This window comes from Vespa velutina, chromosome 10, assembly GCF_912470025.1.
Source record: "Vespa velutina chromosome 10, iVesVel2.1, whole genome shotgun sequence".
NCBI lineage: Eukaryota > Metazoa > Arthropoda > Insecta > Hymenoptera > Vespidae > Vespa > Vespa velutina.
Window position 1 is genome coordinate 6,878,423 of NC_062197.1, and position 12,500 is coordinate 6,890,922.

Genomic DNA, 12,500 nt, shown 5'->3' on the forward strand with positions numbered 1-12,500 from the left:
TCTCTCTCTCTCTCTCTCTCTCTCTCTCTCTCTCTTTCTCTCTCTCCCTCTTTTTCTCTTTCTCGCTCGTTTCGAAACGTCTTTCTCCGTTTCTCGGTCGAACAACACGAGCACGAAGCTATATGCGCGCGCGAAAGTCGAGAGCCCACGCGCTTTTAATGGCTCTCACCAACAAGAACGATTGGCATGCATGCCATCTATCGTTTCTGTGTGCAAAACTCGTTATATTTAATTCTACGTATAATATCGGCGATATCGGTGATCTGATAGATCAAACATATATATATTATTCCTTCGATCGTCTATGTCAATATTTTTTATCGAAGACGAAAGAAAAACGAAAAATGAGAGAGAAAGAAAAAAAGAAAAAAAAAAAAAGAAAGAAAGGAACGAGCGGAATTTTGAGAAAATTGGAAAAATTGTTTCCTCTTTTTTTTTACGTTTTTTTTTTTTTCTTTTTTCTTTCGCGAAATCATCGATCGTTACAATGGATCACGCCTACTAAGTTTGACTCGAGCAAATTGTTCGAAAGTCCTAACGTTGCCGTAGAAGGGTAAACTTTTCGCCACTGTTTGCCACCAACAAACCCGTCAAAATATGTCAATGCGTCGTCATGAATAATAGACGTACAGCTAACTCGACTTGTTCGAGCCAATGGAAAAGGGTTTCGTATAGTTGGTAAGAGGATGACACCGCGCGATGGTGATAGTATTGCTCGTAGAGTGTCCTACGAAAAAAAAAAGGACTGAATGGGGAACAATTAGGTGGATGCTGATTCCTTAGGGAATATTTTTCGAATAAGAAAGACGATCAGGATGGTGGGACACAATCTTTTACATCACGGACTCGATTCTGATCCCATGGGTACGTTTCTTCTCGACAATGACAACGACCAATTGTCCTACATTATATAGCTGATATATGGTTAAAGAAATGTCTTTTATACAGAACAGTTTTGAAATTTTTCGAACTCTCTCGACGAAAAATTTCGATGTTCTTCAGAGTCCTACTACTCCTCTCGTCCATTATAACAATTTTAGAATACGCCCTTCCCGACAGACCGATTGATCATCCGAACAGCGGGTGTTTCACGATTATTCGCCAACGTTTCAAATCTCAAGGTCGCCGTTGAGAGAGACCGGACAACTTCGAAGGAAGATAACGAATTTGTCGTTCGACCCACGAGATTGCTCGACTCTGACGTCGTTATGTCTTCATTACGACCAAGCTTTTGTTAAAAGTTATCGATGAATCTCTCAAAGATTTCATTTTCGTTATTTCATATGTGCAATAGTTAATATTGTATATTTCATACAGAGAAATAATATCAGATGATAATCATCTTTATTTTACATTTTTTAATCGTCATTGAACATTTCTTTAGGACAAAAGTTATGGCTAAGAAAAAGGATAAATTTTATATAACGTAAAAATGATCTATTAACAAATTAGAAAGATTTATCTAAATTATCTATTAATGTTATTATTATTATTATTATGATTATTATTATTATTATTAATTTATTTAAAACACTTGATTAAATGAAGAAATGCATTATCAATTCTGGCAAATTTTCTATAATGCAAAAGAAACAAAAAAATAATATTAAAATTAACGATTCGATAAATCTTCGATCGATCGTGATAAATTCTTAAGTAAGTTGATATGAAAATCATTGAAAAGGATGCGAAAGTCAAAGTCGTTTTATAGAAAATTTATGTTCGAAAGTGACGCAGGGCAAACGATTGCTGCTCGCGAATCGGACACGCTCTCGCGACCACGGCTGCTCGTCATTAGGAGTATAATGCATATCTTAATGATTACGAAACGAAACACTGACACTGGAATGGATATGTAAAAGGTGGAATGAATGGAGTCGGAACTCTCCAGCATGTTTCGTGGCGTCCACACTACTGCAACCGACCCACGCTCTCGACTGCAATCAGCTCCCCATAAACTACAATCACGACACGTGCTATCGTACCGAACTGAGCGCATCCTCCACCCTCTGTGAATCGTCCTCCTGCTGTTTGACGATTGCACCCGTACTAAGACGATCTACGGAAAATTATTATCATTTTAACCCATTGTTTTATACTATTTATTTTCTAACGAATATATACATTCATACCTACTCATACAGATATCATTTTGTTCTTATTTTGTTGTTTCTTTTAAATACTTACTTAATATTAAGGTTGATCTATAAGTAATGTCAGCACATTTTTACTGTCTATATTACATGTGTGTGTATGTGTGTGTGTGTGTGTATATATACAACATAGATAATAATATAATATAGTATATTTGTATTTACCCTATGATATAGTAATATAATATAATATGATATAAAAGTATTTATAGAATTGGAACAAAAATTGGTATATAAAATATTATATTTAAATATATTATATTTAATATCTAAATATAATATAATATAATATAAAATATACATATATATATATATATATATATATATATATATACCTACATAAATGAACACTAAGAAATTAACAAAATAATGATCCGTTAGTTGTCATAACAAAATTGAAGAATAATATATAGAATATCTATCCATCAAACTGTAAGTTGAATAAGGGCCAGCACTAACGTACGATAAGTATGCAAAGAAAGAACAACGTCATCAATATCAATTCAATTAATAATACGAACAATTTGTAATGACACATTCTTTAACACATTGCCGCAAATGACGGCTATAATCGTCCGATTTTTGGCGATATATAGGCAAATGACGGCTATAGCCGTCTTGCACATGACGACTGACGCTCAATTTTATATGGCAGTCATAAACAATTGAAAAAAAAAATGTGTTTTTGAGCACGATCGTCAAATTAAAAGTGTGCGGCAACATATTAAAGAAAAAAATCGAACTGATCATATACATATGTATTATAAGAATATCTACGAGACTTATGATTGTTCTTTTAAAATAAACATACATAGATACGCGTAAACATTTTTTAAGAGTTTTAAACAAAGTTTCTGTCAAAAATTAAAAAATTAAGATATATATATATATGATATATATATATATATATATATATATATATATATCAAGTAAAAAAAAGAGAAAATATTTAATTAATATGTTATTCAAATAATGTCCAACTTTAATATACAAACGTATAAATAAAAATTCGAAGATCCTCGTTGTTATAACTCGCGTTGTTATAATATGCCATATAAGTTTTTAATAATACGAAACATTTGTAAATAATAACCCTGTTGATCGTTTCTTTAAAACGTGACGAGGATTCGTCGCACCGGCCGAAAGTTAACCGTTCATATTCTGTCCACACAATTCCCCGGTTCAATTAAATGTATGATTACACGGGCAATTCGATTAAATATAATTAACGATGTAAATGAAATTACAAGCGATGCTTCTCGTCGTTGAATCATGCGAAATGAGAAGGTGATTCTTAATTTTAAAAAAGAAGAAAAATTCGAAAATTACTCTAACGGGTTTTATAGAGATTTTTGGAATGAAAATTATTGAATTATGTCGATGTTTACATGCATGTTGTATCGTAAATGTTACAACATCGAAAACGAAAATATTTTAATTAACCCTTGTATCTCTTTTTATCGGTACGATATTTAATTAATATTAAAATTGTATTACTCGACTTATAATTGACAAAAATATAAATCGAAGAATCAATGAGATAAAATAAAAATAATTTACAAAGTAAAAACCGAACGACTTCATATCGATCATCGATCTTTCGTACTTTATTTCGAAAGCAATTAAATATTTTTTTTTTTTTTTTTTTTTTTTAATTACGCCTGTCATGCAGAATCTGAAAAAAAATCAAAAGAACGAAAGAATTGATCGAAAAAAGATTTCAATTAACTTCCTTGTCTTCTTATTGATATTTAATTATAATAATACTAAAATCGTATTACTTGAGTTTAAACCTGACAAATACATAAAACTCGAAGAATCAATGAGAAAAATAATAATTTAAAAAATAAAAATCAAACGACTTTTCCATCATTCGTCGATATCTAAAAAACATTCGAGGTAACTAAATAATTCTTTTTTATTTTTTTTTATTTTTTTCGAAAACATTCGATCATCTTCTTCAAAGAAAATATTTTAAGAATCGGTAAAAAAGAAAACGAAAAAAACTATGAAAGGAACGATCGAAAATCGCAAATATGTATTCAAGTATACATATATACATATGTACTTATTTGCGTGTTGTTCCAAGAATGAAAACAAGGAAGGAGAAGGAACGAAGGAGAAGAAATGAACGTAAAAGACGAGAAAGAGAAGAGGAAGAGAAGACTCGGGCGGAGTCGAGGTTGAGACCACCTCCATGTGGTTGGAATCAGCTACATAGTGACCAATGCCAATACAACGTTCACGACCATGCTCCCGTTTGGTTTGCCTTCGAGTCGAGATGGTCTGGGACCAGTGCTGGTTTCTTATCGAGGGGCCTCACGAAGAAAGGCGGAGTCATCGTCTTTCCTTTTCTCCTTTCGAGATCCATATCTATCCATCCTTGTCTTTCTCTTTCTCTTTCTTACCTTTTCCTTCAGGTTCTCGCTTGCCAGACTCCTCGAGACTTCGTTCAGCCTTTTGGCCAGTCCGAGTCGAGAGTCCGAAGCAAACAGGTCCTCCTCGTTGTCCTCTTCGGTCATTATCGGTCATTTTCGTTTCTAGTTAAAAAATTCGTTCGTTTACGCGAAAAACGGCGTATCTTCATCCGTGTTTCGGATTTTTGGAGGAGGAAAAAGTATTAAAAAAAAAAAAGTAATAATAAAGAAACAAAGGAAAAAGAAGAAAAAGAAGAAAAAGAAGAAGAAAAAGAGGGAACGTAATTCGAGCAAAAAGAGATCGAGTTTTCTTTTCTTTTTTTCTTTTATTCTTGGATCCGAATAGTCTTTCGTCATCGATAAGTGATCATTCGAAGTTACTCCTTTTTGACAACAATTCGACAGGGTGGAAATATATTATTTTTGTTAGTTTCCTTTGTTGTTATTTTTATTATCCGACAGTAATTCTACCACGGAAGAAGTGCACGGTGAACGTGAGAAAATTATTCCGGGTCCAAAAATACGGGCCAGATGGCGGTCAGAACGCTCAGTCAACATCGAATGCCGCCGTATTTTACTGGATACGCGTTTCAAGGTAAGTTCATATCGATTGTTATACATTTTCTATCAAGTTTGATGTTTTGAAAAAGAAAACAAAAAAAAACATTACAAGTCGTCTTTCGATCGAAATTATTTTTATTTTTCGTCTTTAACGTTCAACGATTTCAAGATTATTCTATTACTTGAAGAAGCTTACTAAAACATTGTGACAATTTTGCTTATAAATACGTCCAAGAATGAAACGATATAATCAAATGATTGGCATTGCAACTCTCCTTTGACTTGAAACTTTTTTTTAAATATTATGTCTAACGAACAAGTATTAGAACCGACGGTAATAATAAGAGACATTAGAAAGTGTTAGTTTCGTAAAAAGTAATATAGAAAACAAAGGAATAATTGACATTAGAATTTTTTAATATATTTAGATCACAAAAACAATTAACATACTTTAATTATAAAACTTATCTTATATCGCGGTGTAGAAAAGATAGATAGAAGAGATGATTTCAAGTAAAAATCATCGTGTTGTGGGCGTTGAAAGGAAGACAAGTTTGATGCATCCAAAGAGAAAGAAAGAAAAAGAAAGGAAGAAAAAGACAGAGAGAGAGAGAGAGAGAGAAAGAGAGAGAGAAAGAAAGAGAAAGAGAAAGAAAGAAAGAAAGAAAGAAAGAAAGAAAAAGAAAGAGAGAGAAAGAGAAAGATAAAGATAGATAGAGAGAGAGAGAGAAAGAGAGAAAGATAAAGATAGATAGAGAGAGAGAGAGAGAGAACTCGTGGGTACCTAATGTCCGATATCGAATAGGCCGCAGGCGACGGCGCGATGATTGAGGCCTTGCAACTCGGAACTCACACCGAACGCTAAGTACATGCATCCCTTGGTTGCACGTAGATAATCGCACATAGTCGTGTACACCTCTTCCTCTTGTAATTTCTTTAGAACCCTTCCTGGACGACGGACGACGCGAAGAATATTCAATCTTCCTGGACAAAGAGATCTTGACGGGTTCGATCCTTATCGATCCCGAAGATGTTATCGATCCTTCTTGACGATCTTGCTTCTATAGTTTTGTGCTATCACCAAAAATAAGAGAAAATAAAATATACATCTATACATACACATACATATATACATATGTGTATGTGTATGTGTGTATATATATATATATATATTCAATAGATCGTAATAACCCCCTGGATATAAATTAAGATTTATTATTTCGAATTACCAGCAGCTACAACAACACAAACTTTCTCTTAAACTGTACCAAGTAACTTGTGAAAGCTGACCAAATCTTGTCGAAATCTTGTAACAGTTCATTTAATCAATGAAATCGGAAAGTAATCGTTGTAAAATCTAAGGGATCACCTAGTCTTCTTTGAGATAACATTGAATATTCGGAGAAAAAGAGGTATAGAGAGAAAGAGAGAAAGAGAGAGAGAAAAAGATAGAGAGTGAGAGAGAGAAACGGCAGACTTGGGCCTCGAAGGGAAGCTTAATGACGAGCGATGCGTCGAGCGTATTCAAATCGGTTCGATCCCCTCTCTCTATCGCGTCACATCGCTGCCACCGATCATGGTTATTAGCGTGGATCGCTCACAATCAATTGCCGCTTATCAATAATTCATGCGTTAAATTATTTCCTCGTCGTTTCATCATTTCACTCGCTTCCAGGGTGGTCTTCTTCTTTTCCCTTTTCCCTTCGTAATTCTTAAAGATGAAGATTTTCTTCGATGTCGTCCTTAAAAAAGCAATTTAAACAATTTTTATTTTACTTATCGTGTATGTGATATACGATACATAAAGATTTTTATAAGTTCGTTCGGAAGCGTACATAAATATAAAAAGCTTTGTTACTTGAGATCGTTAAAAACGAGAAAAGTTACGAAGGTTGACTCGCATAATATTCCGAGTTATCAGTTCTACGACCAAAGTTACGACCGACGAAGTCCATAACTCTAAACTAGTCGTTCGCATTTGAGTAATGAATGACATACGCATTTACGGGACGCATGTAAACCGAATACGAACAAATCGAAAGGTCTTTTGAAACATGTAAAAAAATGCTCGGCAATAATTTATTCAACGATTAACAATTACTATTGTATAATGATCGAAAATTTTCTATCTACAGAAATGTTATTAATACGACATGTATTTATACGATCAAATTAAAATTATTAATTTTTGAATTATATTAATTGGATTAATTATTAATAATTTATGTTCTCATTGTCGTGAAATTAACGTATGTTTATGTGTATCGTAATTTTTTTCTTTTTATTAATATTTCAAAATGAATCAGAATAATGAATGTGGTGAAAGTAATTTTACAGAATAGTTGAACAATAATATACGTGTTTGTCAAATTAAAAGCGTGTCTACGGGATAATTCGTCAATGACGTGTATACGAATAGAACGATTCAATGATTCTTGACGTATCTATAAAGTATTTCGTCAATTTCTTTTTAACTGGTATATTGTTAAATTACTGAATCATTTTATTTGCATAAACGTCGTAGATCATTGAATCGTTTTATTCATAGACATATCGTAAATTATTGACGAATTATTCCGTAGACGTACTATACATTATCGAATCGTTTTATTTGCAAACACACCATGAATCATTGTCCAACTAATCCATTGAGACACTGTAAATCATTAAATTGTTTTATTTGTTGATACGACGTCAATTATTGAATCGTAGAGACACTATGAATCATTAACCAACTATTCCATAGTACTATATTTATCGTTTGACTTAATTTTCCAATAATTATAAGAAAACAAAATAAATTTATAGAAACGAACATTGATTTCATGAAAATGAAAAAAGAAGAAAAAAAAATCAATCGATTAATAGTTAATGCAATTATAAATGATTAAGTAACGAAGATTAAATAAAAATTTAATCGTAAATAATTGATCGAATTAAATATTATTCATTCAAAGCTGATCTATCTTCCAATTGAAATTAAATAATAAAAACCAAAAAAGAAAAGAAAAAAAGAAAACAATACAGGCAAATAAATAAAAGAAAATCAAGGAAGGAAAAAATAAGCAATCGTACACCTTCTTCTTCTATTCCGTAATTCGCGCGAGTGTAGGGCGTGCATTCAAAGGCAAGTCCTCGTCATCGGCGGCGGTGTCGGCGGCGACGGCGGTGGCGGTCGGCGTCTTTTGATCTCGCCTGTAATCCCGTCGGGCCCCGCGGCCCGACTGACGTCACATACACGCCGGGACCGTACGGGGCCTGGCTCCCTCACGGATGTGTGTCCCAGGATCCCAAACGTAAGAAAGAGAGAGAAAGATAGAGAAAGAGAGAGACAGAGAGAGAGAAAGAGAAATAGAGAGATAGAAAGAGACGGGGAGTCTTGCAGAGAGCTGGCTTTGCCCGTTGATAGAAAGGGAGAGAGAGAGAGAGAGAGAGAGAGAAAGAGAGAAAGAGAGAAAGAGAAAAGAGAGTAGTGGGGGAGAAGGATGTAAATCTCGAGGCGTTCGATGAACGACGAAACGGGACTACATTGCCCTCTCTCTCTCTCTCTTTCTTTCTCTCTCTCTCTCTCTTTCTCTCCCTTTTGATAGGAGGATGGATGGGATCTCCTTTCTGAATCCCGTCCTCGTGATAATTAGCGAAGCAGACCCTCTGGATTTCTCATGGAATCCGATTAAACGAACTACTCGGGATGAATGAAATACGCGGAATCGTTTTGATTATATTCTCTATGCGATAATGATTTATCAAGGTTCTTTTCCAAGAGAGTTTTAGTTACATAGAGAAATGTTGTATAGATATACCTTCTTCTTAACGTTCCTTATTCTTACTTCTTCGTCGTCGTCGTCGTCGTCGTTGTTGTCGTCCGCCTCCACCTTCTCCTCTTCCTCCTCCTCCTCCTCTTCCTTTTTTATATTTACACACGCTAGGACGTAACTCCGTCTTCTCCGTCGGTTTTACTGCTTCGAGCAAAACCGAGGATAACCGTAAGGCGCATCAGTACGAACGTTCGAACGCCTTCCTCATCTCGCGCCCGTTTCGCAAAAGGCACGCGAGCTCGTTCTTTTAACGCTCTGGCTTTCTGGTCCCCGCTCAAAACTTTCTCTCTCTCTCTCTCTCTCTCTCTCTCTCTCTTTCTCTCTCTCCCTATCTCACTTTTTAACTCGACTCGACTCGACTCAACTCGACTCGACTCGACACGAAGAAATCGCGCATCTCATTCGCTTCTTTGCTCGGTTGCCGCAAAGGACGCGTAACACGCGGTTTGTTTGACTTCGTGATTATAATTAAGTTAATTAAGAGGGACCCTAATTACCGGTAATTAGGAACGTTTGAGCGGCACCTTGCGTGTCACTGAGTTCTTCCAAACGACGAGTTTGCTGCACGTTGCAAGTCCATCACATTTTTCTTTCTATCCGTCTCTCTCTTTCTCTCTCTCTCTCTCTCTCTCTCTCTCTCTTTCTCTCTCTCTCTCTCTGTGTTTGTACGTTCAGTAAAGCGAGTTTCGTTGTTCTTGCAATTTGTGTACACCCTCGTCTCAATTCTTTGGAAATTACACTCGCTTCTACTTTACTCTCGAAATTTCATCTTCCCACTCCTTTCTTTTTGCTTACTATACGTCTCTTATCCTGGACAACTTCAATCTGCCTAACAAGCAAACTCTAATTCAGATAGAATATTTATATATAAGACGACTATATTTAAAGAAGCAATAACTTTTACGTTGAGATGATATTCAAATAAAATGTGACATGTATGTATGTATGTTAAGTATGGATAATAATACATTAATTAAAAATTCTTTATTCGACGTTTCAGGACAAGGTCGCGTTAATCAATTAGGTGGAGTCTTTATAAATGGTCGTCCACTACCGAATCACATCAGACTGAAAATTGTCGAGATGGCGGCGTCCGGTGTAAGACCGTGTGTGATATCGAGACAGCTAAGAGTCTCTCACGGTTGCGTGTCGAAGATTCTTAATCGATATCAGGAAACCGGATCGATCAGACCAGGTGTGATCGGTGGAAGCAAGCCACGAGTTGCCACTCCTGAAGTCGAGAGCAGAATCGAAGATCTTAAAAGACAAAATCCAAATCTTCTCAGCTGGGAGATCAAGGAGAGACTAATAAAGGTCCGTTGACATTGTCTTTATAATATTTTTCTTTGATACTTTTATTCTTTGATTATTATTAATTATTATCAGCTGGTATATTAACTGGTCCAACGTGGTTCTGCCAGCAGGATGGCGTTTGCGATAAGGCATCAGCGCCATCGGTTTCGAGTATCACCAGGCTACTTCGTGGTCCACCAAATAAAATTCGTCGCATTGACGATCTCGGAACGAACCATTCGATCAACGGAATCCTCGGTAAGCTAATTTCTATTTGATAAACGTGTAATATATATAATTAAATAAATATATAAGAACCTTACGAATTCGATTACCGATTAATAAATGGAAATTTATTTACGTCAATTAGCGAAGCTCGTTGAAACGTCCAGTTGATTATCCGTGTAACTGTTACATCGAGTATTAAGTATATAACAAATCATTTCGATGGGACGCAACCCAACCGATGATACATCCTTCTCATTGTCAGAATTATTCAACGACCGTATATATGTATGTATGTACATACTTTAACTGCAGCCTTTCGAAACATATCATACGACGTCGTAAAATGCTACGTCCGAGTAACATTCTCTCTTCCGAGAAGAGAAAAAGAGAGGCTCGAGCTCCTGTAGATTGTGAATTCTACGAAATCTGTTCGCTACTTTGATGCAATATTGAGTAATATTTAATTTAATTAACTAATTAATGTTTATTTAGGCTAGCCTTGACGTTAATTATAGGATAGCCTTGAATTAATTATTTCATTATTGAATGGATCAATAAATGAAGTTTTTATCGGTTTTAAATTAATGTTTAAAAATTAATCAAAATTGAAATATTACAAAAAATATATATAATTCTATGGAATAGTAATTGATCAACGATCAACGGTGTATCTATGAATAAAACGATTCAATGATTTATTAATGAAGTAGGTTCGTCAAAATATATAACTTTCAATTCAATATGAATACATCATAATTTATCGAGACGTTTAATTTGCGGACATTCTTTAAAGAATTAAGTCGTTTTATATGTAAATATACTGTGAATCATAAAAGAATTACTTTTTAGACAACTTAAATACTATCGAATCGTTTTAATACAAAAAAGAATCATTGACAAGTTACTTCATAGAATTATTTTCGTCTCGGTTGTCATTTTTAAACGGTAATAAAAAGAATACATAGAAACAAACTTTAATTTAACGACGATGAAAAGTAAAAATATTAATAATTAATCCAAATAATGATTATAAAATTAATTTAATCGTGTTGTATGATTACCATAATTTCAAATAAAAATTTCATTGTCTAATGCAACTTGTATAATAAAATATTGCAATTGAAATCGTTAATCGTTGATTGAATTAAATATTGTCAAAGACTGTTTTAACATCGCATTGAAATCATGCAGGAACTGACCGTAAATGAAATACTCTGGGTTAATCGAGCGATAAGCTATAATTACGGTGAAGCCTTCGCGTTAAGTTAATTAAGTTAAGGCGACGCCGACGATATCCCGTAGCTGGATTCTCGCTAGCAAGAGTTTCGATTCTTGCATTAATATTTTTTTCGGCGTAACATTTAAGTTCGATTGAAAATTATTATTCGCTATTTTTTTAATATTAGAATATTTCAATATAGATAAAATTTTATAAAAATGATAATTAAAACATTTATTCAAAAACATAAGTAAATACTTAGTTCGATTAGAAGATATGATTATCGCAGAAGGAGAATACTGGGAAAGAAAAGAAGAGATTTCATGGCGATCCTTTAAAAGTATTCAGAGAGCACAAGAAGAAAGAGAAGAGGATTAGCAGAAATATAGGTTTGGTCGGTAGAGAATACAAAAAGGGGATTCCTTCTTTTTTTTTTCGTTTCTTTATTTATCACCGACGGTAGAGCTCACGAAGAAATATTAGGCGTCCCGTGGCGCGTAGATGTGTCGAGTTTATTACCTTGTCGGAGAGATTTAGTTTTGATTAGACGTATACTACAAGATTGCAACAGAAAGAAAGAGAGACTTCCAACACTCTTAATTTTCAGCTTCGATTAACACCACCATCTTCGTAAACTCCGTTTTATCATTTTTACGGCGTCTCGCTTCGTCGCTTCTTCCCTCCTACAAAATTCGTACATATGCATGTTGCACGTATATAATGTATGCCTGTAGACGATGACGAAGTCAAGCATGCTTGTACCAATGTACCTCTTGAAATTCGAAGTCAACGAAGAAGAGACCGTCGTCGT

General features: G+C 34.5%; 1 protein-coding gene across 3 annotated transcripts in view; it reads left to right on the forward strand.

The window, feature by feature from the left end:
• LOC124952445 (protein gooseberry-like) overlaps window positions 1–12,500 on the forward strand; it is a 21,178-nt gene that overhangs the window by 3,620 nt on the left and 5,058 nt on the right. For 2 of the 3 annotated variants that reach the window (XM_047502332.1, XM_047502334.1), the window contains exons 2-4: window positions 4,243–5,165; window positions 9,950–10,263; window positions 10,371–10,500. In XM_047502332.1, the coding sequence (XP_047358288.1) occupies window positions 5,102–5,165; window positions 9,950–10,263; window positions 10,371–10,500 (508 nt within the window). In that variant the 5' untranslated portion in view covers window positions 4,243–5,101. The remainder of the gene's footprint in view (window positions 1–4,242; window positions 5,166–9,949; window positions 10,264–10,370; window positions 10,501–12,500) is intronic. The other variant, XM_047502333.1, reaches the window with a different exon arrangement.